The 27794-nt window shown below is 42.9% G+C and overlaps 1 protein-coding gene across 3 annotated transcripts; it reads right to left on the bottom strand.

The window, feature by feature from the left end:
* Window positions 1-155: 155 nt before the first annotated feature.
* On the bottom strand, window positions 156-17957 carry LOC137379036 (uncharacterized). Of its 3 annotated transcripts, none has more exons than XM_068049624.1 (6): window positions 17739-17957; window positions 16922-17239; window positions 7870-8175; window positions 4990-5109; window positions 2970-3013; window positions 156-2249 (listed from the first exon to the last, which is right to left on the bottom strand). In XM_068049624.1, the coding sequence occupies exons 1-6, from the start codon at window positions 17782-17784 to the stop codon at window positions 1989-1991; spliced, it is 1095 nt and encodes a 364-aa protein (XP_067905725.1). In that variant the 5' UTR covers window positions 17785-17957; the 3' UTR covers window positions 156-1988. The 3 variants fall into 3 exon arrangements, with proteins under 3 accessions (XP_067905725.1, XP_067905727.1, XP_067905726.1); XM_068049626.1 differs by having other exon boundaries at window positions 156-2240; XM_068049625.1 differs by having other exon boundaries at window positions 4990-5100.
* Between the last annotated feature and the right edge of the window lie 9837 nt (window positions 17958-27794).

Genomic DNA, 27794 nt, shown 5'->3' with positions numbered 1-27794 from the left:
GATGAGCTTGACTGATTTAAGGCATCTTCTGAAGACCAGAACAGTTTCAGTTTTAAGACCGGTGTAAAAGCAAATGAATGAATCTCATACATGAGGGCTTATCGAGTCTACCATGTGGCTTAAACTGAAGTAATACTGCGTCCTGTGACTCCAGCTACAGAAATAAAAATCTTTATTATACTGATAAAGAGCTTACAGAGCAGAGATATACATCATATAAAATCAACCAATGGCGTTTTCAAATTGCACAGGACATACTGAACCATCAGCAAAACCACTGACTTTGATCTATCAGCTTTGATCTGTTAAACTTCCATAATCTCAATGCTAAGACCAAAATATTGGGTTCATTTTTTTTATTTATTTGCACTGTTGTAATTTCTGCCTCAGCTGGCTGGGGATTGCTGTAGTATAAACTAATTTCATTTTTAAAGCATTAAAACACTAAACCAGTGCCATGACCATACTGTCATCATACGTGTATCACAGGCTCCACTTTTTTGCTTGCAGTCATGGTGCCCCATCAATGCATGTAGATTGTGGTTGAAGCATCAAGCAAGACTACTATCTCCCCCTCAGCACTGAATATCATCTACAATTGCAGTACATGCAATTAGCTGATGGAGCCTGTATATCAGTGGCAGCTGTCTAACAATTTGAGGTGTACATCAATTCAAGAGCTGGTAACTAGTAATTTTACCCAGTTCCATTTGAGACTTTCAAGGACAACAAATGCTCTTAAAAGTAATGGCAATTGTGTCAGCTGTATTGGAAAGTGGCTTATTAGCAGAAAGCAGGAGAGAGTAACGAATAGAGAATACTCTGGGGCAGAGACTAATTGAGTTCTGCACAATAAAATCACAGGTTAAAATATTCTAATTTTTTGCACACAAAGAACTTGATCTCTGGTACAGATTCCTATCAGAAGCAATTAACACGACAATTAGTTGCTTTATTTTAAAAAAAGACTTAAAGGACTGGGACACATTCAATAGCTGTTTCAAAGGTCCTCCTTCAGTGTTGTATGATTCAATGAAGAACCAAATAAATATCTGGTTAACTACAGACAGATATCAAGCACTACATGGAATACAGATTCCTATGTCTTGAGGTAATGGGAATAGGGGTGTCAGTGGAATGCAGCCAGAGTGGAATAGTATAAACAAAAGTGCTCAGTTGATCTGATGTTTTGCTAGATTACATTCTGGGCTCAGCTGTAGCTGTTCATTTGTACCAGGAGATGAAATACATCGTGGTGCAAACTGTATATGATTTAGGGAAGGATTGATCCAAACGGCATTTTCTCATTGCATGCCCTCTGTGTGAAGAAGTTGCTCATTAAATTTAGCTGATGACATTATTTACTTTATAATCTTGTCTGCTGGCTCTGCACAAAATGCCTCTCTCTGCCCATAATAGTTGTTTCTTTTGACTGTTTGAAAACTCACAACAACTGTGTCCTCCCAACTTATTTTCCAGCCTGAGGATTTTAACCCCTCAGTAACATTTGCTACCAGTTCTGTACACAGGCCCACACAACTGAGAAGCGCAAAATAGTCAAATGATCATGTGAGTGTGCAGAGCACATTTTGTTTTCTGATGTACTGTGTGCTCTCCAAGGGGAGGATCTTAGCATTGGTGGGGGTGGGTGGGGTAAGGGGGAGGTTGAACATTTTTCTTGCAATTTAATGTGAATCCTATTTCAGATTCCAGGACTTTTCATTTATGTAGGCTCCACAGTTCCTTTACAGTATTAAGAAGTTTACAGAATGCTGCGATCAGATGATTACTGCCTAACACTAATCAAGCTATTGTCATTAACATCAGTTGTCATCATATTATTTGTCATATTTATAAAACAAAGGCTGATACTCATAACATGCATGAGAGGACTGAGTAAGAAAATATATACTGAAGATATTATGGCTTGAATAAACCCTTTAAAAAGTGCTGTCAGTATATATTTTGAACTGTTAATTCAGGACCAGCTAAGATTGGAGAACAAACTTCTTGCTCGTAACTGATTTGTTGTTCTTGGGTTCAGTGGACAGCGGGCCCATCTTTCTGCCCTGGTGCTGTTTGAGTTGCGGTGTTGCATAAATAACCTTGTCATGTCTCTGCTGGTTTCTTGGTGGCATGTGGGAGCATGCTGGTCTCTTATTCATGTGCTGGTGCTTTGTGTCTTTTTCAAGGTTGCTGAAATCCACAGCAGTATATGCCATCTTGTAATTAGCTGGTTGCTGCATATGCTGCAAGACAATAGTACAAAAGAGATTGACAAGATATTGACTTTTGACAGCATCAAAATCCCTCTGTGCCCCACCTTGCTTGCCCCAGGCATTCACTCTCCCCACTATTTACCTGACTACCAGTGCAATTTTCCACGAGTACCCAATTGCATCTCCTGCCCCCTCCTACTTACTGCTCCTGTCCACCAGCCAGGTAGCAGATCTGGCTGTGTTAGGGCGAGACTCCAATGAAATTTGATGAAATGAGGCCCGCACGTTAAATTTGACTGGGCCTCGACAGCTCCATTGTTGTCGAGTGCGTCGCCTGCTTTGGTGTTTGTGCACAATGATTCCAGCACCCGCTGCTTATAATTGGAGGCATACTGTTCAGGTTTGTACATGTTAGTGTCACTTCAACGAGGTACCACAGGGAACCCAGTCTACAGCACTGTATTCCAGCATGAGTTAGTACTTCCAGGAGAAGGAATAAATATAAATATATATATAAAAGTCATTAGACAATCCTTCAAGATAACAGAGGGAACACAACAATTTCTAAGTATTCTAATTTTGTCTATGATCCAGGGTGGAATGTCCAAAGAAAATTGCTGTGGAAAACCTTTGCTGCATAGCCTTAATTCTCTTTTCACTGTTGTCCGTAGTTAGGACATTTCAGTCTTCATAAAACATATTTTAAAGAAATTTCACAGCAGCTGATAAAAAGGATTATAAACAAGTTACCTGTTGTTCTTGAACATTTATCTTCTCTGCTCTTCTCCGTTTGCCTAGCAGAGAATAAATTTATAGTAAATAATATGACCTTAAACAAATTCTCTTGAAGATAGGGATGGGTCGAGCAGCAGATTGCCTTTCAATGTACCATTGTGTTTGAGCTAAACCAATTAATGGAAATATCTCAATTGCATAATCTAATAGAACCCCATTATGAATGTAAATGACACTGCCATATACTTCATATCATTTCATAGATCCGAATGCTTGAGCAAATCAAATATTTCAATTTTCAAGCAGGACGCCTATTAAATATAACCAGAATTTTTCACTGTCAATCATTGCCTGCTCACCAGAAATCAAATCTACACGTCAGTTCAGAACAATCTGACTAATATCAGTTGCCAATTAAATGAGTCTTCAGTAGTCAGTTGCAGAAATTGGTGAAAGAAAATGGTCTCAGTTATGAATTAATGTAACTAGATTTAGTTACTTACTAACTTGCCTTGCTTGTTTACCTTTCAAATTAGCTTCGACATAACTAGTTGATTTTTAATCTAGATCATGAGGGTAGACGAGCATGATCCCCAATATCTAGATTGTGAGGGTAGGTGAGAGTGATCCCCAATATCTAGACCAAGAGAGTGGACGAGCGTGATCCCTAATATCTAGATCATGAGGGTAGATGAGAGTGATCCCCAACGTCTAGATTGTGTGTGGACGAGAGTGATTCCCAGTATCTAGATCAAGAGGGTAGACGAGAGTGATCCCTAATATCTAGATCAGGAGGGTAGATGAGAGTGAACCCCAAAATGTAGATCAGGAGGGTAGATGAGACTGATCCCTAATATCTGGATCGTGAGGGTAGGTGAGGGTGATCCCCAATATCTAGATCGTGAGGGAGGTGAGGGTGATCCCCAATATCTAGATCGTGAGGGAGGTGAGGGTGACCCCCAATATCTAGATCGTGAATGTGGACGAGATTGATTCCCAATATCTAGACCATGAGGATAGGTGAGAGTGATTCCACCAAATCTAGATGGTGAGTGTGGATGAGAATGATCCCAATATCTAGATCATAAGGGTAGATGAGAGTGATCCCCAATATCTAGATCGTGAGGGTAGGTGAGAGTGATCCCCAACATCTAGATTATGATGGTGGACAAGAGTGATCCCCAATATCTAGATTGTATTGGTGGACAAGAGTGATCCCCAATAGCTAGATTGTGAGGGTAGGTAAGTGAGATCCCTAATATCTAGATTGTGCAGGTGGTTAGAGTGATCCCCAATATCTAGGAATATAGTATCCCTTATCGAGGTTATGAGCTAATATAGTTTATGGGCTTTAGATGTTGTGGGGCTGGTCAACCTTTAGCCAGGGGGAAAGCTATAGCTTGGATAAATAATAAGGTTACTTTTAAGTCTTTGCTATTGATAAAGTCCAGCCTATACGGTTTTAAACTACCCTTTAGAAAATCTAATATGACATAAACACTTGAAATTATGGAGAGTTACCACAATCTTATATGTAGACTCGCAAGGAAACGCCAGAACTCCCAGCCAGCACAACATAACTTTGCTTGCATTATTTATACATACCACTCTTTTCTATCATATCTACCAGAAATGGGACAGAGCTAGGCTCCACTGTGGAATATGTAATAATAGGATAGTTGATGCAATACACGGTGTAAATATTTGTGGCGGTGATCCAATATTTTTCCTCTCTTGCAAAAACTGAGATTCTTCAAGATTTACTCCATTCACATATCAAACAAGTAACTGAAGAGTTTGTATGGTGATGTACGATAAATACTATATTATTCACCACAGAAGAGTATCAACTTCCCCATTGTTACGAAGCTCTTCTCAGTGTTCACTGAACTTATTCTTTAAATCCATGAGTAAAGTTACTTCAGACAAATATAATTCACTTACAATATCACTTCAGTTCATTGTAACTTGTGTTTATATAAAGTATATTGAACATTCTAAATTTAAACTGTTTAACAAAATATGGCATGCTTACCTCTGCATACACAGAATTTACAAAGTATTGATGTAACCAGGAGCAGCAGGAGGAAAGCTCCACTCCCAATACAGATATAGATCCACCAGGGTAGAAGATCTGATTCTTGCTCTGCAACATCTCAAATGCAAATACATGTCTCAATGTAATTGTTATATCACAGCACAGGAAATGTGTGAACAATACAACACATGCACCTTTCAACACTTAAATTTAAACACTGATATACACAGTAACAATGTGATTTAATCTGACAATACCACATCCTGGTTAGTAAACATAGTGGTTGCAAATAATGCTGGTTAGAAATATACATGCATTTTTGTAAAATTAAGCCAGAGAAATAATGGGGCAATGTGTAGAGGAGAAATGTTTCAATTTACCTTCTCTATTCTCTCCTATTCTAGCCATGCCCTCATTCACTGCAAAAACCTACCCTTCTCTTTGACAGACCCACACTCCCTCTTATTGATGGACTGGAGGATCTCACCTTTGCTGTTGATCCTTCTCTGTGACAGACCTGGACTGGAGAATCTCACTGTTACTGCCAGCACTTCTCTGTTACAGACCTGCACTCAATCTCACTGTTGCTGCTCAGCTCCTGCTACAAGTTGTCAACGACATTTAAAATTGAACAGATTCTACTTTAATTTCTGCATTACACTGACAGGAATTTTCTGAAATTAAAAAATATTGCTACCTTAACTTTGTGAGCAGGCATTTGATAAAATATTTCTTTGCTAATCCTACACTAATTCCATATTCCTACCACATCTCCACCTGTCCCTATATTTCCCTACCACCTACCTATACTAGGGGCAATTTATAATGGCCAATTTACCTATCAACCTGCAAGTCTTTTGGCATGTGGGAGGAAACCAGAGCACCCGGAGGAAACCCACGCAGACACAGGGAGAACTTGCAAACTCCACTCAGGCAGTACCCAGAATTGAACCTGGGTCACTGGAGCTGTGAGTCTGCGGTGCTAACCACTGCGCCACTGTGCCGCCACTGTGCCACCTGTCTTATGCACACATTTTCTTCATCCTAATCTCTATCTCTTCTGTCATCCAGGGAGCTCTGGAGTTGTTTGCCCGACCTTTCCCCTTCTTGAGAATATACCTTGATTATGCCTGAACTATCTCTTCTTTAAAGGCAGCCCATTGTTCAGTTCCCATTTTGCTTGCCAAACTTTGGTTCGAATTTATCTGGGTCAGATCCATTCTTACCCCATTGAAGTTATCTTTCCCCCAGTTAATTATTCTTACTCTGGATTGTTGCTTGTCCTTTTCCATAGCCAACCTAAACCTTATGATACAACGATCACTGTCCCCTAAATGTTCCCCTACTGACACTTGATCCACATGGCCCACCTCATTCCCAAGGACCAGGTCTAGCAGTGCCTTCTTTCTCTTTGGACTGGAAAGGAAAAAAAAAAACTGCTGTAGAAAATTCTCCTGAACACCCTCTAGGAACTCTCGCTTCTCTCTGCCCTGAAAGCTCTTCTCCAAGCCGCACACCATCCTGACTTGGAATTATATCGCTGTTCCTTCACTGTCATTGGGTCAAAATCCTGGAACTCCCTTCCTAACAGCACTGTAGGTGTACCTACCCCACATGGACTGCAGCGGTTCAAGAAGGAAGCTCACCACCACATTCTCAAGGGCAATTAGGGATGGGCAATAAATGCTGGCCTAGCCAGTGATGTCCACATCCCATGAATGAATATAAAAAAAAACACTACTGCTATCCCAGTTTATATTCGGATGATTAAAGTCCTTCATTATAACTACTCTATAATTCTTGCACCTCTCTTTAATTTTTTTGCAAATTTGTTCCTCTACATCTTTCCCACTAGTTGGTGGCCTACAGACTACACCGAGCAATGTAATTGCACCTTTTTAGTTCCTCAGCTCCAGCCAAATGGATTCTGTCCTCAACCTTTCTGGGATATCCTCTCTCTCTAGCACTGCAATGCTCTCCTTAATCAATACTGCCACCCCTCTCCCTTTCCTATCTTTCCTGAACACCTTGTATCCGGAAATATTTAGTAGCCAGTCCTGTCCTTCTTTGAGTCAGGTCTCCATTATTCCCGCACCATCATACTTCCATGTGGATATCTGCGCCTGTAACTCAGCAACCTTATTTACCACACACTGTGTACTCACATGTGTGCACAGTAACCGTCATTTAGACTTTATCACTTTCCCTCTTACTCTGACCCAACCTAATACTTTACTAATTCCTACTCTAGTGCTATCTACCTCTCCCAATTCTCTATGCTCAAAGTCATTATCCCAGAAGTTTGCCATTAGCTGCTTCCACTCGGAGAGAAACGCCATTGATAAGGGGATATTATAAAATCAAACAGCACAGGAGGAAGCTATTCGGCCCATCGTTCCTTTGAGATGGTTATTCGGTTAGTCCCATTCCCCTGCTCTTTCCCTGTAAGCCCTGGATAGGTTTCCTTTTCAAATTTATACCTAGTTCCCTTTTGAAAGTTATTATTTCACTACCGGGGTTTCCAGGCATTGTATTCCAGGTGGAAGGCATCGCTCCCCTCCATGATTCTCACCACCTCGAAACTGGAGGCCAGTTGAAAACTCGTGTCAGTCGCGTCCATTGTTACTAAGGCGGGAGTGACCCAAAAGATCCGCTATGGTTTCACTTTATTATTGCATTATTTAAATACCAAGACTGGATCTGAACGTCTCGCCTCCGTTACCACGAACAAAACAGCAGTAAACCATCAGCTATTCCCACCCAGCGTGTCTTAAATTGTCATCCAGGGACATCAATTCAATGCCATAGATCTTGTGCACATCAGACTAAATCTACAAGTCTCGAGCAACCTTTAAGAATCTGTTAAAATGACCGTACCTTCAGCACCAGAAATGTAGGTGTAAAGGGTTTGAACTTGTCTGTCTGGGTAGGAGACCCGACAGGTATAAACTGTCCCATTCTGAGCAGGCTGCGATTCCTCCAAATAGCTGGAGATCTGGAAGAGGCCGCCTGACCGTGGCTGAAGATCTTTGCGGATTCCAGTTACTGTCTCGATGCCGTTCACAAACCAGTTCACACTCAGATCCTTGGAGTGAACGCCGCCAATGTTACAGGCAAGTTTGAGGAAAACCGCCGAGTCTTTTCGAAACAGAGTGGGAACAATCAGCGGAGAATCGGGGTGAGCTGTGGGACAGACGAGAGAAATCTCATATTATTCTGATGCCAGTTTCCAATGGAAATGAATCCGATTGTATTCAGTTCTAGATCTAGTCATTTTATCGAAACTATTTTACACTGCAATATTCATTCAATCTATCCTTTTCGAATTCAACTATTTCTCGATCCTATTTAATTGTATTTTCTCCCGACCCTAGTTTACATTTGGAATATTGTGTTTACTTGTGAAGGGTTTGCACGGGACGTCTAAGTCATATAAAAGCAAAATACTGCGGATGCTGGAAATCTGAAACAAAAACAAGAAATGCTGGATTCACTCAGCAGGTCTGGCAGCATCTGTGGAAAGAGAAGCAGAGTTAACGTTTCGGGTCAGTGACCCTTCCGAAGAAGGGTCACTGACCCGAAACGTCTAAGTCAGAGCCGTTTCTGCCGGCTTTCCGCCGAAGTTACGACGGGGGAATCGCTCTGAAATTCCTGTTTGGAAACTGGGACAAAGGAAGTTTCCTGGTTCAGCTGGAATCATTTGTTGTTTTTACAACCCTGAGAATCCCAGCACTGATCCAGGATAAAAATCAAGATTTGTGCAGCTTTCATTCTGACGCGCGGTTGTCAATATTTATTTCAATGCGTAAATTTTTACCGAATTTGTTACGTTTACCGCCGGTGAAATGTTGAAAAAGACACTTGTGGGGATGATGATTTTGGTGACGATGATTTTGGTGAAGATAAACTACACGCGTATATACATATATATATATATACACACAGACACACAATGAAGAAGTGCAGATCCATTGAGAATTACTCTGGTTAATTTCACTAATCTAAATCTTACATTAACCACACACCTTGTGTCCAGACTTGGTTATAATTCAACTGAATAATATCGGGAAAAATGTTAATGGATAGCCAGCTCTTGAATGGTGAAGAGACTGTTAGCTAAAGTTGAAACTCATGGAAGTGAAGGCAAATGATTGACCTGGTGAGGAAATTAGCTGAGGAGCAGGAGACAAAGAACAAGAATAATAAACAGGTACTTTAATTGGCAGGCTGGGACTCGTGGTGTCCCCAAAGATTTCTGTTGGTGCCTCAACTATTCACTGTATTTATTAAGGACTTAGATGATGAGATAGAAAGCCACACATCCAAATTTGTCCATGGTACAAAATAGACAGCATTGTAAGCAGTGTAAAGTATAAAATTATAAAGAGATATTAATAAATTGTGAATGGGCAAAACTATGGCAAATGGATTTCAGTGGAGGCAACTGTGAGATCATCCACTTTGGCTAAAAGAATGGAACAGGGTACTTTCTAAATAGTGAAAAGCTAGAAACAGTGGAGGTCAAAGGAGATTTGGGAGGTCAGGTACATAGATCATTAAAATGTCATGAACAGGTACAGAAAATAATCAAAAAGGCTAATGGAATCCTGGCCTTAGAACATAAGAACATAATATATCTTATGTATCGATATAAGTGGAACTTATATATCTAGAGGACGAGAATACAAAGGGGTAGACATCAAGCTTCAGCTATACAAAGCCCTGGTTAGACCAGATCGGGAGTATTGTGAGCAGTTCTGGGCACCACACCTTTGGAAGGATTTATTGTCCTTGGAGGGAGTGTGACATAGGTTTACTAGAATGATACCGGCACTCCAAATATTAAATTACAAGGAGTGATTACACAAACTAGGATTGTATCCCCTTGAGTTTAGAAGGTTAAACAACATAAGAACATACAAAATAGGAGGAGGAGTAGGCCATTCAGCCCCTCAAGCCTGCCCCGCCATTCAATAAGATCATGGCTAATCTGCCCCAGAACTCAACTCCTCTTTCGTGCCAGCTCCTCATAGCCCTCAATGCCCCAATATTTCAAAAATCTACCTCCTCTTTGAAATACTTTCAGTGATTTAGCCTCCACAACTCTCTGGGGTAGAGAATTTCAAACATTCACTGCCCTCTGAGAGAAGAAATTCCTTCGCATCTTAGTTTTAAATGAGTGTCCCTTTATTCTGTAACTATGTCCCCTAGTTTGAGATTCCCCCACTAGTAGAAACATCTTCTCAACATCTACTCTCTCAAGCCCCCTCAGAATCTTGTACGTTTCAATAAGATCACCCCTTATTCTTCTAAACTCGAATGAATAAAGGCCTAACATATTTAACTATTCTTGATAAGTCATCCCCTTAATCCCAGGAATCAGCTTAGAGACTCTCTTTTGAACTGCCTCCAATGCCATTGTATCCTTTCTTAAATTTGGGTACCAAAACTGTACACAGTACTCCAGTGCGGCCTCACCAACACCCTGTACAGTTGTAACAAGACTTCCTTATTTTTAAACTCCAATCCCCTAGCAATAAAGGCCAAAATTCCATTTGCCTTCTTAATGACTTGCTGCACCTACATGCTAACTTTTTGTGTTTCATGCACAAGAACGCCCAGATCCCTCTGTGCTGCACTTTTTTTGGAGTTTCTATCCATTTAAATAGTAGTCTGTCTTTTGATTCTTCGTACCAAAGTGCATGACCTCACATTTTCCTACATTAAACTCCATCTGCCAGGTTTTTGCCCACTCACTCACTCAACCTATCTATATCCCCTTGCAGATTCCTTATGTCCTCATCACAACATGCCCTCCCACCTATTTTTGTATCATCAGCAAATGTGGATATATTACACTCTGTCCCCTCCTTCAAGTCATTAATATAGATAGTAAATAATTGAGGCCCTAGGACTGATCCTTGTGGCACTCCACTAGTTATATCTTTCCAACCTGAAAAAGACCCATTAATCCCGACTCTCTGTGTTCTGTGAGTTAACCAATCCTCAATCCATAATAATACATTACCCCCAATGCCATGAGCTCCTATCTTGTGCAATAATCCTTTATGTGGCACCTTATCGAATGCCTTCTGGAAATCCAAATACACTACATCTACCAGTTCCCCTTTATCAACTCTGCTAGTTATATCCTCAACAAACTCTAGCAAATTTGTCAAATATGATTTGCCTTTCACAAAACCATGTTGACTCTGTTATATTTTGTTTAGCTTTTCTAAATGTCCTGTTATTTATTCCTTAATAATGGACTCTAGCATTTTCCCAACGACCTATGTTAGGCTGACTGACCTATAGGTTCCTGCTTTTAGTCTCCCTCCCTTCTTGAACATGGGCGTCACATTACCGGTTTTCCAATCCGCTGGGACCCTCCTGGAATCCAGTGAGTTCTGGAATATTTCGACCAATGCCTCCACTATCTCTGCAGCTACTTCCTTTCAAATCCTTGGATGTAGGCCATCAGGTCCTGGTGATTTGTCTGCCTTTAGTCCCATTAGTTTATCAAATACTTTGTCCCTCATGATAGAGACTGTCCTCCACCGTGAAGACCGATGCAAAATATTGGTTTAAATGATCTGCCATTTCCCATTTCCCCGTTATCAATTCTCCAGTCACATCCTCCAAGGGTCCCACATTTACTTTAGCTACTGTCTCTCTTTTTAAATACCCATAGAAGCTCTTACTGTTTACTTTTTTATATTTCTTGCCAATTTATTTTCATAATCAATTTTCTCCCTCTTTCTTAGCTTTTTAGTCATCCGCTGCTGGTTCCTAAAAAATTCCCAATCCTCTGGCCTACCACCAGTTTACGCCACTTTGTATACTTTAGCTTTTGATTGGATACTCTCCTCGACTGCCTTTGTTACTCATGGGTGGTTCATCCTTCTCATTGAGTCCTTCTTTTTGACCTGGATAAATTTTTGCTGAGCGTTATGAAATATCTGCTTAAATGTCTTCCACTGCTCATTCACTGACCTTCTCCTTAGTATATTTTCCCAGACCGCTTAGGACAACTCTTTCTTCATACCTCTGTAATTGCCCTTGTTTAAGTTGAGGACACTGGTTTAAGACCCGAGTTGCTCACCCTCAAACTGAATTTGAAATTCTAGCATGTTGTGATTGCTACCCCCAAGAGGATCCTTAACTACGATATCTCTTATTAATCCTACCTCATTACACATTACTAGATCGAAAATAGCCTGTTCCCGGATGATCAAAGTTTTCAAGATATTAATGGGAACAGATAGGGGAGCTCGAGAGAAACTATTCCCGCTGGTTGGGAATTCTAGATCTAGGGGGCATAGTCTAAAATTTAGAGCAAGAACTTTCAGGAGTGAAATTAGGAAACACTTCTACACACAAAGGGTGGTAGAAATTTGGAACTCTCTTCCGCAAATAGCAATAGATGTGAGATCAACTGTAAATTTTAAATCTGAGATTGATAGACTTCTGTTAGCCAGAGGTATTAAAGGATATGGGGCAAAGGTGGGTATATGGTGTTAGGTGGCAGTTCAGCCATGATCTCATTGAATGGCGGAACAGAGTCCATGGGCTAAATGTCCTCCTCCTGTTCCTATGGGATGGCTGGCTGGACACCCGGTTCCAGTGGAGATGGGGAGCAACACCTCATCCTGTCCTCACCCACCCCATCCTTTCCTGTTCTTGAACAAACGCTTTGTGTTATTGTTGAACTGTTGGACTCAGTCAATTTACCTCCCGATCCATCAGAACTGCTGAACGTGAAGGGACGAGAATGATATTTAACTCTGAATAATATGGGAGTTCATACCCAGTATATTAATTTTGCTGTTTCTATATAAACTCCCCTTTATCCCCTTCTGAGCAGGATCAGTGACAGGTTTCTATACATGAGAAGGGAGTTCATGCTGAAACAGTGACGAGGTTTAGGACAGAGAAGCGCTCACTGGGGTACTAACCTGTGGAAAGAATGGGTTTAGTGGGCTTCATGTTTTTATATGTATTTACACTGTGTATTTATTTCATATGCAAGTCCCTGTTGGGTGTTATTGAACACTGGTATTAGGTTCTTCCTGTTTGTGGGCACACATTGTATGGTTTGCTTTAAAATCAGCTCCAATGCGGTGTGTGTAATAAATGAATGCTAACTCAAATTGTTGTAATTAATTTCCTATTTTACTCTGATGTGATCGGTTGTTGAGGCAGAGAAGGATCCCGAGGGACAGATGTGGCACCGGTAACGAGGACCCCCGTCCCTCCATTCCCCGAAACGGCGCTTAAACAGTTAACCAATCTCCAAACCGACTGTGGGATTCCAGTGAATGAATTCTTGGCATCTTCTTCTGAACTACCTTCCTTTACTATTTTGGCAGGTTTTCCATTGCTTAGAAGCAACTAGATTTATTTGTGCCTTTCTTGACCCTGTCATTTTCTCTAACTTCCCCCATCACCAACTTGTCTTTTCTCTCTGAGACGCATCATTGCCATTTCCACTGCCATCTCTTCCATCATTCCCAGCCAGAGACCCTGCATCCAGGCTTCGACAACATAAACCATACTGGTCGGAGTTGCTGTCCCGCAACCTCCCCATTGTCTTCAACACTATTAACTGCACCACTCCCTAACAGTGTCTATATCTATAACATTGTTCTCACAGGATTCCAATCCTACTTGTTACTTCATTCAGATTATATTGTCACCAGTCGCGTCTATTCGCATGTCGGCGCAGTCACTGCTGTATATCCCTATGCTACATGCTTGGTATCTTTACCTTCATTCATATGGAATCCTTTTGTTACATCAACATGGACACCGATGATGCTCTGCTCTATCTCTCTATCGCTTCTCTTGTCATCAAAGGTGTCACCGTTTCTGCAGATGGCTTTCTGATCTTTAGATATGGATCTGTCAAAGTTACCTCCAACTAAATGCCACTAAAACTGAAGAAGCTATCTTCACTTTTTATAAACCCCTACATATCATCAAACTGTCCAGCGGCCTCGGATCAAGTCTCGAAATGTGGATTCTTGGTGTACTGCTCAAATCCAGACTCAGTCTTGTACCCAACATCCGAATGACCATTATTACAGCTCAAACTCTCCACGCTTCTTGTCCCAGTTTCTCCCCCTCTCTTGCCAAAGCCTGGTTAACATCACCGCCTCGAGGCACAGTTTCCCCAATGCACTGTCCACAACATGTCAACCTGCTTCCCCACCCTCGTATCCAGCACTCAACCCCTGTCCAGCTCTCCTGACTCCCCTTACTAAACTCATTGAGTTTAAGATCCTCATCCTTGCCTTCAAATTCCTTAGTTGCCTCCCCCATCCCATTTCGCTGATGCACCCTCCTCACACACAGACACAACTGGTCAAACTCTAACCTGCTCCCTGTAACCTGCTCCCTGTTGGTCGATGCCTCATCAGTGATCACCCTTTCATCCCCCCGGACCTCTCTCTCCGGCACCTACAACATTTTATCAATTCATCCTCGCCTTCAAATGCCTCCTCTATCTTTGGTTTTCTCATTCCCTCTCTTTGACCGGTGCTCCGCAAAGAGTCTTGAAACTTTTCTTTACATGCAGCGAGCGCTACAGAAATGCAAGTTCTGTTACTAAAATAGCAGAAGGAATTTGAGAAATTCTCAATAATCCCACAATGATTTCAAAGTCTGGACTGGTCTAACGCGTGTGGGATATGGGATACAATTAACAGGTTGAATACATTTTACAAGTGGGTTCGTGCCAGTAATGTAACAGTTTAAATCATTCACCAGTCTGCTCTCTGTTTTTAGTAATAAACCCCATTGCTTATTCAAGCTACACTGTTAGATTTCAAGCCCTCAGTAGCAGTAAGGAGCACGCCCAGACTCTAGTTGCTGATTAAATCTTACATCAAAACTCAAAAACGTCATGAATAATTTCAAAGTATTATAAAACTGACGATTTTCTGCTCTTTGGGGAAAGGGTAAAGCACAGTCCAGCCAGTAATATACCCTGCTTTTTTCGTAGTTTAATAGCCAGATAGCGAAAATACCTTTTATTCTCTACTAAACAAAGCAGGGTTGGTCGGATGTATTTCCAAAGTGAGGCAAGAAATTCCGAGAGAAACGGAGGCAGTAAACGCGCAACTCCTTGTGTGAGCTGTGCATAGGTAGTAATCCGGGGGATGAAAAATGCAGCTCAAATGTCCAAATATACAGACACACATTGCCACATGAAAGATGGATTCAGATCCTCATTCCCTTATGCCAGTGATCATGTTAAAAGTATTTGAAGATTAATTGTCTTCCCTCGCAGAGGCGGCGCGAATACTAACTAATGCTCAACACCAGATTTCAACACCTGGAACTGCGAATGAGACTAACTGCTTGCAGAAAAGAGTTGGATCTTTCCATCCAATGAGACGCGAATTATTTCTTCCTGTACTTGCTGAGACAATTAATTTCATTTAATATTCTGGGAATGTTTCCGATTGCATTGACATTAAATCCAGTTCAAAATTAGGAGCAAGAAATGCTGGAACCACCCAGCAGGTCTGGCAGCGTCTGTGGAAAGAGAAGCAGAGTTAACGTTTCAGGTCAGTGACCCTTCTTCGGCAGTTCCGAAGAAACGTTAACTCTGCTTCTCTTTCCACAGACGCTGCCAGACCTGCTGAGTATTTCCAGCATTTCTTGTTTTTATTTCAGATTTCCAGCATCCGCAGTATTTTGCTTTTATCAAAATTAGGAGCAACGCTCTTGACAGATTAATGGAGGGAAAAGCGGGGCTCAAACTTCATTCGCTGTATCAGAAAACAAGTTGCTAACTCCGGTAACATGACCGAGAGGAATTGAATATAAACGGCGCCAAGTGTTGGTGGAATATTACAAACGGGTGCACTTATTAAAACTATTAATTATTGGGATATTATAACATAAAACACATGAGTTAATTCATCCGTTAAATAATCGATAGAGGAATTTTAATATATACCATAATATCATTTTCAAACTGCAGTTATTTTTAAAAAATCCTAACAGACGCTCGCAGATTTATTCACTTTTGTTGATTGAGTTTTTCGTTCGAGATTTTGAAAATTGATTTTGATTTAGTTTGTGCATTTTGCCTGAATGTTTGGTGATCAGCTGGGGAGGAGAGCAAACACACTGGGTGTCTAAATATTAAATATAAATCAGGGAATGGGGAGTGTGTGGGAAGGGGCGGGAGAATCCGTTGATGCTCGGGTACAAATAATTACAAACTGACTGGCAATATTTGAAAATAGGTGAATTAATAGCGAAAGCGGGTAAGAATTGAAGGGGAAAAAACTGTGGACATTGCACGGGATAGTTCAGCCGGGCCAGCTTTCACCCTAAAACAGAGAAAGTGTCCTCTCCGCTGTGGCTAAAACGCTCAGTGGGAGCTGCAGGTACCGGCCTGGGGATTGAATACACACTGACCCGAGGAGCGGCAACCGGAGCTCGGACCCTATACAAACATTTCATAAAATCCAGGGTTTCTTTTACTGTAGAGAGACACCAGCCCATCTCCAACGGGTAATCGATTTTTGTAGAGTTTTCTAGCCCAGGAGATGTCTATTTAACGCAGTAACACCGTTTGTAACTCCCTCCCCCTCTTTCTCCTTACAGCGATACTCCGGGAGTGAAATGATCCTGGTCTCAATAACAGAAACCAGTGGATCTCCGCTCCGGATCCCGGCTCTATCAGTCTGAATTCCCTCCTATGAGAGCCACTATGCCTGGTGTCAGCACTGGCTCTGTGATTTCAGTGTAAATCTTTAAATCTATCACCTTCTCACTAACTTGTAATATGGCTAAGAATTGAGAAGGATAACAAGCATCCAATGGCGGGAAGAGCTGCGGCGACATTTCCAGATCTCTCCCACTGCATGGGATCTTTCCAGCGGGGGGTTTTAAATTCAATGTGATTTCTTACCGGTTACCTGGAGCCTTGTGCCGGCGCCTTTCCCCGCTTTCCCCGCTATCTCCACTCTACAGTAATACGTGCCGGAGTCCGAGACATCCACATTCAGGAGGCGAAAGACAGCGCTAGCTTTATTCCGAATTTCAAACTGATACCTGCTGTCCTTTTTCGCATTGAGGAAGGTTTTCTCAGCGTCCTTCCACCAGTGCACTCGGACAGTGGATATATCCTTCGGAAACGCGAAGGAGCAGTAGAAGGTCGCATTGGCACCCGTCCTCTCGTTCAGTTCAGGCGGGTACTGACCCACCTTAAACGTGGAAGCCCCGGTAACTGTGGAGAAAAGAAAGAATTCCATTTATATCGAAAACAACAGAAAAACTGTAAATACTCAGGGAGAATGAGAGCATTGACAGTAACAACAGTAACATTTCAGGCTATTGATCTTTTATCAGAACTGCAAAGGTTAAAGATTTATATATATATATAAAAAGGTAAAATACTGCAGATGCTGGAAATCTGAAACAAAAACAAGAAATGCTGGAAATACTCAGCAGGTCTGGCAGCATCTGTGGAGAGAGAAGCAGAGTTAACATTTCAGGTCTTTATATTATTGATATTGTCGAAAATTTACATCGCGCCCTTCCGACCATCTAAATGATCAGGACAGCATGAAGAGAGAATGAAATCTCCAGGAGAACGGAGGAATCTTTCAAACAGAGAAGAGGAAATATACAGAAGTAGAGGCGAAGCAAATGAGGGTAAAATTCTTCCGTAAAAGCTCTTTATGTAAAGAATAAGGGTTCTATTCTGGTGAAACGGCTTGACTCACCAGTAGAGACGATTACCAGGATGAGCAGGGGAATACAGCTGGACATGTTGAGAGGTGGCAGTTAGACTGCTGCAGCTGCTACTAGGGACGAGAGAGCCCCGGAGTAAAGCTCACTTCAACTTGCGGTTTGTACACTGGCTTCTCTCACTGGCTGCCTGCACTGCAGATGGAGCATCGGCTACACATACACAGAGTGAGCTGACAAACTGCTACATCTCCCTGAAAGATAAAAGCGGAAATATTATCAGAGGTTCAGTCACCAGCTACCCCTCCCCCACCTCCCCGCCCCCCCCCACACCCCCCACAACCCCAAACCTGCCCACCCGCCGTGTCTAACACAGCCCACTTGTTAATACCTGCTAATCAGAGGGAAACGGCTACTTTCCATGACGCTTGACTGTGCCGGATCCCACCCCGTGTTCTAATGTCCCGGTCCTGGGAGCCGGTCACCTCCCCAGCAGGGAGATGTCCCCAGGTCTCCCTCTGATTGAACACCGCGGCTGAGTAACGCCAGGGAGTTTCCCCGGAGCTTTCCTCCTGAATGTAACAGGCAAAAGGGACAGGTCCCAGAGACTCCCTGTGTCTGTAACCTGTCCCCCTCCAGCCAGCTCCATGACTAGCTCCAGCAAAATCCCAACCAGCTCCAGAAACTGAAGCCATCCCTCCGTCCTGCTACCCACCAAACTCCTGGGCTCCGATCCCGAAATGTGACAATTCCCAAATCCCGAACAGTGAAGAACTGTCGTCCTTATTTGGGGAACTGGCCATTAAACCAGAACATGGAATAAGACATGAAACCCCTGCGCTCCAATCCCGAAATGGTCCCGAAAAGGAAACCTTCACTCACTCACACATTTACACACAGATGCAAGAGAATGGGGAGAATGCAATTAAAGTCCAAGGCAATCTAAGAGTTCATTATTTACAAAAATACTGTTGAATCTTGGCAGAAGAAAAGTCTTTTTGAACGATGCATGCCTGGATTTTGCAGTCTTGAACTTGCTGAGGTGTTGTAGAGTTCTAATGGTTAAAACTCAGACCAAAGTTGGCAGTGTTAATTTGGTTTATCTTTACAGATGGAGAGTCTCAAAGTCACTTTATAATTTCTCTGCTGTAGTGGTTGTTCAGTTCTTGTTCAGCAGGGTTCTTCTGTTTAGTTAGGTGTCTCTCAGCCTCTGGCTGAAAACTGGCTTTCTGTGGTCTTGGCTTGATCTCTCTCTCTATCGCTCTCGCTTCAGAGGGTTACCTTTTAAGGTCAAAATCCATCACATTTGCATTTCTGTTAGGTGAACATGGCCCTCTCCCCTGGTGTGAGCACACAATGGATCAGGATATGGAAACCATGGCTATCTATTGATGTCTGAATGGAGACCATTCTGTTATAATGGTGCTACTCTATTCCTATTCATTTTGATTTGGGCTGTGAGTCAGTCTGTCTCCAAAAGCTTTCAGGTGAAGCAGCGATTTACTTGTACTTCTTTCAATGTAGTATACTGTATTCACTGCTCACAAAGTGGTCTCCTCTACATTGGGGAGACCAAAGGCAGACTGGGTGACCGCTTTGCAGAACACCTCCGCTCAGTCCGCAAGCAGGACCCTGAGCTTCCGGTTGCTTGCCATTTCAACACCCTGCTCTCATGCTCACATCTCTATCGTGGGCTTGCTGCAGTGTTCTAGTGAACATCAACGCAAGCTCGAGGAACAGCATCTCATTTACCAATTCGGCACATTACAGCCTGCTGGAGTGAACATTGAGTTCAATAATTTCAGAGCATGACGGGGCCCCCATTTTACTTTTATTTTTTGATAATTTTTCTTTTTTACATTTTTATCATTTTTTTTGCATGTTTATTTTATTTCATCTTAGTTTGTTCAGTTTGCTTACCCACTGTTTTTTCATATTAGTACTTGCAGCTGTTCAATCTGCAGTCCGTTAACACCCTATCTGTACTAATGCTTTGTCTTTCAACACACCATTAACATATTGTTTGCCTTTGCTCCATGACCTTCTGGTCAGCTAATCTGTGGCCTTGTCCAATGTACACCTTCTCCTTTGTTATCTCTTGCCCCACCCCCGCTTTGCTTGCTTATAACCTTTGACATTTCTAATATTTGTCAGTTCTGAAGAAGGGTCACTGACCCGAAACATTAACTCTGCTTCTCTCTCCAAAGATGCTGCCAGTTCTGCTGAGTATTTCCAGCATTTCTTGTTTTTCTCCAAAACCTTTTGTTAGTTCATTCTTGTAGATAGGATGCAATGGTGTGCCTTTCAATTTCAATTGGGTCTCATCAAAGCTATTTCAGATGAGGTGAATAAGGTTCATCCTCAACAGAGGTGTGTATTACCAGTACAAGAGGAATCACGTACAAGGATAGGCACTGACATGTTGCACCACGGATCTTTGACAAAATTATTGACAGCCACGGACATGGGAGCAATTACTCTGTATATAAAGTGTCTAGCCAACCTAATGCCATCAAAACAAAGTCCTGTTTAAAACACATTTCTCCCGATAAATAAAGTAGCTAAGCATACAAACATCAATGGAGAGCAGCACAACTGTATTAGCTAGTTAACAATCAAAATAGTATGCAATGCCAATGTGAATTCTTTTTGTTGACAGAATAGAGCTATCTACACCATGTCACGGCATGGCAGATGGACCTTATCGGATGACCTCTGTGGATTCACACTGTGTCAGTTGTGCAAATTCAACCAATAAATCATAAAACTCAAGGAGAGGATCGTTATTGTGGTTATTGAGGTGAGGCAGTAGAAAAATCAGCAATAGGAAGACGGACTATTTCTTACAATGCTGTTGTCACAAGACAATTTAACCCATGGCCAATGTTTGGGCAGCTTTGCCACCTGCTGTAGTATGTGTCTGAAGACAGGGCAGCCAACAAAAGGGCAGTGAATTCCAACTCAGGAGAATTTTATGGGATGGAGGAGATAGTACTTCAGAAGAGTCATGTAAAATAGAAAAACAGAGTGGGACAGGAAGGGACTGAAAGATTAACAGTAGGTAACCAAGGCTAGTTTATTCATCTTGACAAGCTGTTAAATAGATCCTGGATTCTAAAATACAGAAACAACAAAATCTCTCATGGACAAAATGTAATTTGCTCTAAAGGCTGGCTTGGGTCTGCAAATGAAACCCAACCCAAGCCTGACAGAACCACATCTGGCTCCGAGCCCGACCCAGCCCGAGTCCTTTCATTTTTTCCCGCGCCCAACCCGACCCGACCATCAGTTAACCTACCTTCCATTTTTCACTTTGTTGCTTATCTGCACAAGCTTAAATTAACTGTAACAAAACCACCTTTCAAGCCCAAAAAGTAAATGAACATTGGAGCCACTTACCTGAGGTTGTGATAGAGCATATCTGACCCGGCCCAACCTGAGCCGAGCCTGAATGCCGGGCCTGGAAGTGCGACCCAAATCCGACACATGTCGTCGGGTCCCATTGGGGTCGTGTAAGGTAGTCAGCCTTATAATTTGCTCACCAAAGCTAGTGACAAAATTAGATAAACACAATTACAAAGAAAGAGCGCCCTTCAGTTCCTCTAATGAAGCAATTCTCTTAAATTCATTTATGTCTATATCGTAATCTATCACTGTTGATTCTGACTCAGCTCTGACAAGATAGTTACTAACAAAAAGCTTTTCTGCAAAAGGTTGGGCGGTTGTTACTGCATGTATTATTCAATTGCAAAATGTTTAGTCACCATCTGTAAGATTGTACTCCAGACTAACCAATTTATGTCCAAGCCAAATCTCTTACCTATTAGCAAAGGTGCACTTATAATGTAATGTAATTATATGATACAGACAACTTTCAAATGACATTGGCCTCTCAGGTTATCTGCCATCAAACTGGATAGTAAATGATGCACATTGAAGTTACTGATCTTTGACATACTTGCAACACTTGTCCTGTAATACAATTCACAGCAAAAAAGCAGTTAATGACTGTTTCTAATATGGTCATTGAAACATAATAACTTTTTACTATGTCTTCTCTGACAGTTTTTAAAACTGCAAATTTTTGCAGCATGGATTTTGTTAAGGAATCATAGACAGTTCATCATAGATTAAAGCTTATTAAAACTATCTGTGATTTCCTAACTATTGTATTTGGATCAGCAGCATCATGTTTTCGCCAATATGACTCAGCCCCAATACACCATAGTCTTGTATTCACAAGGAACGTACAGTGCTGACTTCTGGAGATTCTGGAACAATATGATTCCCAATGGATAGCAGCAGAATTATGATATTTATATCGAAGTAAAGTCCAGTAACTTTCAACATCTTACTGAGCTTGTGTCCCAAGTGAAAGTAATGCGTGCCAGAGCAGAGAAATCGAGACATTCCCTAAGTGACTTTAGCCATTTTAAAATGCGTTTACACAACACAGGCCTTTAAACTTGACTTTTAAAATAACTTAGCTGCTAAGTTATGTTAAAACACATGGTTCAAGGCTTGGAACAGGGGTGTCCAGCCTTTTTGCATGGTGGGGGTGGGGGTGGGGGGGGGGGGGGCACATTGTCATTTTTGTCTTACATAGGGGACCGGTGAGATAATTTTGGAAAGATAAAGGCATTAAAATTTATCTTACTATTAATCAAAACAACAAATGTGTATTATTGTGAAGAAGCTTTAAATTAGAAGACTAATTTATTGACTTACCTTCCTGTTACTATGTTGGACACTGATTTAGTGACATACCTGGCATTTCTTTGCTTCCACAAGTAGTCAATGCCTGGCTGCACTCTTGTGTAGGTGATGGGGAGTATTCCAGATATATTTCCATCCATCAGGAGTGATCTTGATGGCTCTCTCTCCCTCCTCTGTCTGTCTGTGTGTCTCTCCCTCCCTGTCCCACACTGTGCCCCCCTCTCTGTGTCCCTCCCCCTTTGTGCTGTTCCCCACTCTATGTTGTCCCCCCATATTGTTCCCTCTCCGTGCTGTCTGCCCCCTGTGTTGACCCACCCTCCCCTGTTGCTCCATCCTCTCTCTGTGTTGCTTCTCTCCCATGTTAATCCCCCTGCCATGTCGGATCCACCCTCTCTATTCCTCCCTCTCTCTCTGCCTCCCTCTCTGATCACCCCCTCTCTGTGCCCCCCCATGCTGTCCTTCCCCCTTTTGTCTCCCCCTCCTGTGTTGTCCGTTCCCTCTCTGTGTTGTTTCCCCACCACCACCACCGTGTCAGACCTGCCCTCTCTGTTCCTTCTTTTCTCTCTCTGTCTCTCCACCTCTCTTTCTCTCTCTGTCCTCCTACCTCTCTCTCTCTCTATCCCCCCCCCTCTCTCTCTCTGTCCCCTATCTCTCTTTCCCTCACTCTCTCTTCCCCCACTCTCTCTCTGTCTGCCCTTTTCCCAGTCTCTCTCTCTCTGTCCCCTCTCTCCCACTCTCTCTCCTCCACTCTCTCTGTACCCTCACTCTCTCTCTCTGTACCCCTCACTGTCTTCCTCTCCCACACTCTCTCCCACTCTTTCTCTCTCCGCTCTCTGTCCCCCATTGTGTCTCTCTCCCATACTTTCTATCACTATGCACTCCCCACCCCACCCACTCTCCCCTTCTTTCGATTAGAGATACAGCACTGAAACAGGCCCTTCGGCCCACCGAGTCTGTGCCGACCATCAACCACCCATTTATACTAATCCTACACTAATCCCATATTCCTACCAAACATCCCCACCTGTCCCTATCACCTACTTAAACTAGTAACAATTTATAATGGCCAATTTACCTATCAACCTGCAAGTCTTTTGGACTGTGGGAGGAAACCGGAGCACCCGGAGAAAACCCACACAGACACAGGGAGAACTTGCAAACTCCACACAGACAGTACCCAGAATCGAACCCGGGTCCCTGGAGCTGTGAGGCTGCAGTGCTAACCACTGCACCACTGTGCCGCTTTCTCTCTGACTGCTGCTGAAAGTGGCAGCAGCACATTTGATCTTCGCACAAATTCGAGGTTTTCCAGCAAACTTTTAAAGAAAAATCAGAGCCCGCCAGAAAACCACAAATCTGTCCAAAGTTCGGAAGCACTGTTTTGCTTCAGCACCTGTCAGCTGTGAAACTAACACTTGCAATTGTTTTAAAAGCCAGTCTGAAGAAGACAATGGGAAATTTCTCATCTTTGAAATTACCAATCACAGACCCCAAAATTGTTTACCATGGACACTGGTGTCCATGTAAGGACATGTTGCCAACCCTTGGTCATGTGACCACTACTCCATTTTGTCTGTGACACAAGTGTCCATGTTCTTGTGGTTCAGTTTAGCAGGTTTTCATATTTTCATAATTGCTCCAATTCATTGTTTATTTTCTCATGGCTCCTTCTGAGCATGACATCATTCCAAAAAATTGAATGGCAGAAAACTCCTAACATCATTGATATGGACTAAATTCACCCAAAATAGCAAGTCTTGTCCATTCCAGTTTCAGTAGCCTTTTAACACTATAGTAAGTCTTTATTATTGCCAAACAATCTTCCTGGTACTTTAAATGAATTTTAAAGTTATGGAGTCTCATTTCTTCAGCTTCTAATTATTGTTGGAGATTGAAAAAAATTAAAGTAAAAATCCTTTTAAATGATTCTTTCTGTCTCTTACCTCTCTCTTAGTCCAGTCTTTCTTGCCCCCTTTATTTTGCTTTCTGTACTGATTCAACTTTGAATCTAATATTCTAATTGCCACTTCCTGTTTCAGACTCTGCACTGTTCAATAATGATTCTTTTATCTGACTGGTTAAGGAAACATACAGTTGCTTCCCCTGTTCACGCAGGTGCCAGACACTCTGTAGAAGGCATTGAGCCATGTAGATGTTTGCCGAACAGCAACTTGCCATGCAAAACCTCATAGAAAATTGATGAGCAAGTGTAAGTAACATGTCTGCTCAATTTATCTCATTATTTCATTAAGAAGTGTACACAGATCAGTCACTAAACAAATTATTAATTCAGCAACCAAATCCAGAGGTAGAATATACTGAAGAAAGGCTAAAAACTAAATCACCATCTAATCTGACAGAATCTCTGCCCATGAGATCATTGACTCAAATATCCACGGGCTGTGGATCCCAGGCTAGGCTGCTGGAAGCCTTAGCATTTGTCGCCACCAGAGTGTTTGAGGTCAGGGCAGGAAATGTAGCTCTGTCCTGCTTGCCACAAGTGCAAAAGCCAGGCCCCCATCATGATTCCAGCCTGGACGCCTAGCTGGGGCCCATTCCCACCAGATGCAGACTTGCTGTGGCCTCCGCACAAGGGACTGATAATCCCACTCCGAGCTGGTGATCTGGCAACTCCAAGCATTAGTTGTCCCTGTCTATCTTCCACTGCTGGTCTTGGGACTAGGGACTGAACCTTCATCTCACACAATGCCTCCTGTAAGGTGGGTCCCAGCCTAATTTCAGATCTTAAGTTAAAATGGGGAAGATGTTGGGTGACCCATGGAGTTTCTTCCCATACATGGTGAAAGTGCTGCATTATTTAGTGATCTCCTCACTTACTTTGCACGATCCAACTATCATTTGAGAAAAAGAGAGAGAGAGAAAAACACCCAATATCTTTGTATTTCTAAAGGTACGCAGTGCAAAAGCTATAAAGCTGGCAATGTCACAATCACTACTAATGAATGAGAGTGCCAGACCACAACAGTCTTTAAAGGTCCCAATGGATGTATAAATATCCCCATCCTCAATGATTGGGGAGCCCAGCACATCAGTGCAAAAGATAAGGCTGAAGCATTTGCAACAATCTTCAGCCAGAAGTGCCGAGTTGATGATCCATCTCGGCCTTCTCCTGAAGTCCCCAGTATCACAGATGCCAGACTTCAGCCAATCCACCATCTACAAGGCACAAGTCAGGAGTGTGATAGAATATTCTCCACTTACCTGGATGGGTGCAGCTCCAACAACACTCAAGAAGCTCGACACCATCAGACCTACTTGCTGTGGGAAAGGCCAGCAGCACTTTGGGAACTCAGAAGTTTCAGCAGTGCGCTTATTGGTGGCTTTTTAACTGACCCACGGCATTTGTACCTGGCTTCTGGTTTTCTCAACCTATTACAGTGAACGAGCAGGCGGGCGTTATGACGACCCGCAGCTGTCTGCTTCAGCTCCACTATTTAAAGGGACCCTACCAAGGTCAGAATGGGAGCATTCAAGAAGTGTCAAAACAGAGCTAGGAGCTTCACAGATGGACTGTCAATGTAGAAAGGCAGCACCACGCCTCTCACATACGTACCTGGACATCATGCAGTGGGCTGTGAGGGCGTGCAGGGAGATTCTGTTCCCCTGGACAGGAGTAAGAGGACAGTCTCAGAAATCAAGCAGGATTGGCTGGGTGTGGCAAAGGAGGTTAGCAGCAGGAGTGTGGTGCTTTGCTCCTGGATACAGTGCTGCAAGAGTTTCAATTACCCAATATGGGCAGTAAAAGTGAGTAGCATGGCACATTCAAAGGCAACTCCCCTCATTTTGCTTTCCCAACCTTCTGCTGCACATCACTCCTTAGATCAACACCCTTACAGGTGCACCCATCCCTCTCCCTCAAGGCACCTCCTCACATCCCCATCTGACAAGTCACATCTGACACTCAACATTATCTCGTCATGTCACACCTGTCCCTCACAATGACCCTCCACAAATCTTGGCTTTCCACCATCTCAAAGCATTCCACATCTCACACTCATAGGTCTCTTCTTTCTCTCCTTGCAGGAAAAGAGAGTGCAGACCACTAGGGGGAGGCAGAGAACCAGAGGTGGTCCTCCAGTCATCTCCATATGGACAGCTGTGGAGAAGCACTGGAGGTAAGATGGGTCTTGACATGCTTAACCATTGGAAATGGAATGATGGGCGTCTCCTAGCTACCTGGTGACAAAATGAAATATCACACAACCACACGGCATACAACACTTACTCATGTCGACCATGTTAGTAACCACTGAGAAATGATGATCTGCACAATGATGGCTTAGAACCCTCCCACCCTATCAGTTTTAATGCATGCCTTTCATTTCTCACAAGTCCTACAAGTGTCCCTCAGGAGGTGCTGCTGGAGGACGATGAAGACTCCTCAGAGGAGGTCACTCACTGTGAAGAAACATCCTCACAGGACTCATGTGCATCCCTCAATAGGGGAGACACACACACCTGGTTGGGCCGCCAAGACAGGTAGTTGGGTTGTCACATGGTAAAGCCTACATTACAAGTGAGCAGGAGCAGGTGGTGGAGACAGGGACAGCAGTGGAGAGTCACCATTGGAGGATGCAGGACCGTTGACAAATAGGACTATTCTGGAGCAGCAACAGTAAGTATGTGAGGTTCTGTCAGCCTTTCCAGTGGCACTGCATGTGATTGGAAAGAGGTTGGAGGAGTCCGATTCTAACATGAGTGCCATGACGTCTCAGGTCTTTCTATTAATATCTACATCCATAGGAAGAGTGACCACCTACATAGAGCATCAGAGCCAGCATGTAACCAAGTGCATGTTGGCCCTCACCAATGGCCTGTGTACTCAGTCAGGCACCTTAAACAGGATGGAGGAAAGTTTCACCTTGACTGTTCAGTGCCTCACTGAACCGCAGTAAATTGCTCTCCAGCTCTTGACTAGCAGGAAATTGGGCTGGGTCATGAGAGGGAAGATGGAGAAAGGGCAGATAGACGTGGGCCTCTGCTTAAGGTGCTTCCTCTCCTCACCCCTTGTCGCCCCTCTGTCAGTCAGATCCGCACATGCTGCCTTCTGTTCTGATGGCCGGGTCTTCCACCACACAGGTACAGATGAGTGAGTCTTCGCCAGAGCCCTCATGGGCTGCGAAACCCAGAGGACATCAGCCAAGAGCATCTGAGCAGGAAACGAACAGCTTGCCTCTGCCTCTGCTGAAGTCGCAGGGGTTGCAAGAAAAAGGAAGAGAAATTATTTACACAACGGTATTCGCTTGAGGGTTTAACACGGTTTTACATTGTCACATTTCTGTTTTAAGTTTATCAGCCATAAACTTTGTTTCAAAACTCCATTGCCCCATTTTGCCTGATGTCTGCCAAGTGAC

The sequence above is a fragment of the Heterodontus francisci genome, chromosome 17 (genome assembly GCF_036365525.1).
Source record: "Heterodontus francisci isolate sHetFra1 chromosome 17, sHetFra1.hap1, whole genome shotgun sequence".
NCBI classification, from domain to species: Eukaryota; Metazoa; Chordata; class Chondrichthyes; order Heterodontiformes; family Heterodontidae; genus Heterodontus; species Heterodontus francisci.
The sequence above is the reverse complement of the archived record's forward strand: the minus strand, read 5'-3'. Positions and strand labels throughout refer to the sequence as shown.

What these genes read in the sequence shown, in the direction of transcription:
- LOC137379036 (XM_068049624.1), bottom strand. Translation starts at nt 17,784, where the DNA reads ATGTCCAGCTGTATTCCCCTGCTCATCCTGGTAATCGTCTCTACTG. An exon ending in CCTGGTAATCGTCTCTACTG is followed by an intron (nt 17,240 to 17,738) that starts GTGAGTCAAGCC and finishes TTTTCTCCACAG; the next exon opens with TTACCGGGGCTTCCACGTTT. An exon ending in TAAATTCTGTGTATGCAGAG is followed by an intron (nt 3,014 to 4,989) that starts GTAAGCATGCCA and finishes ATTCTCTGCTAG; the next exon opens with GCAAACGGAGAAGAGCAGAG.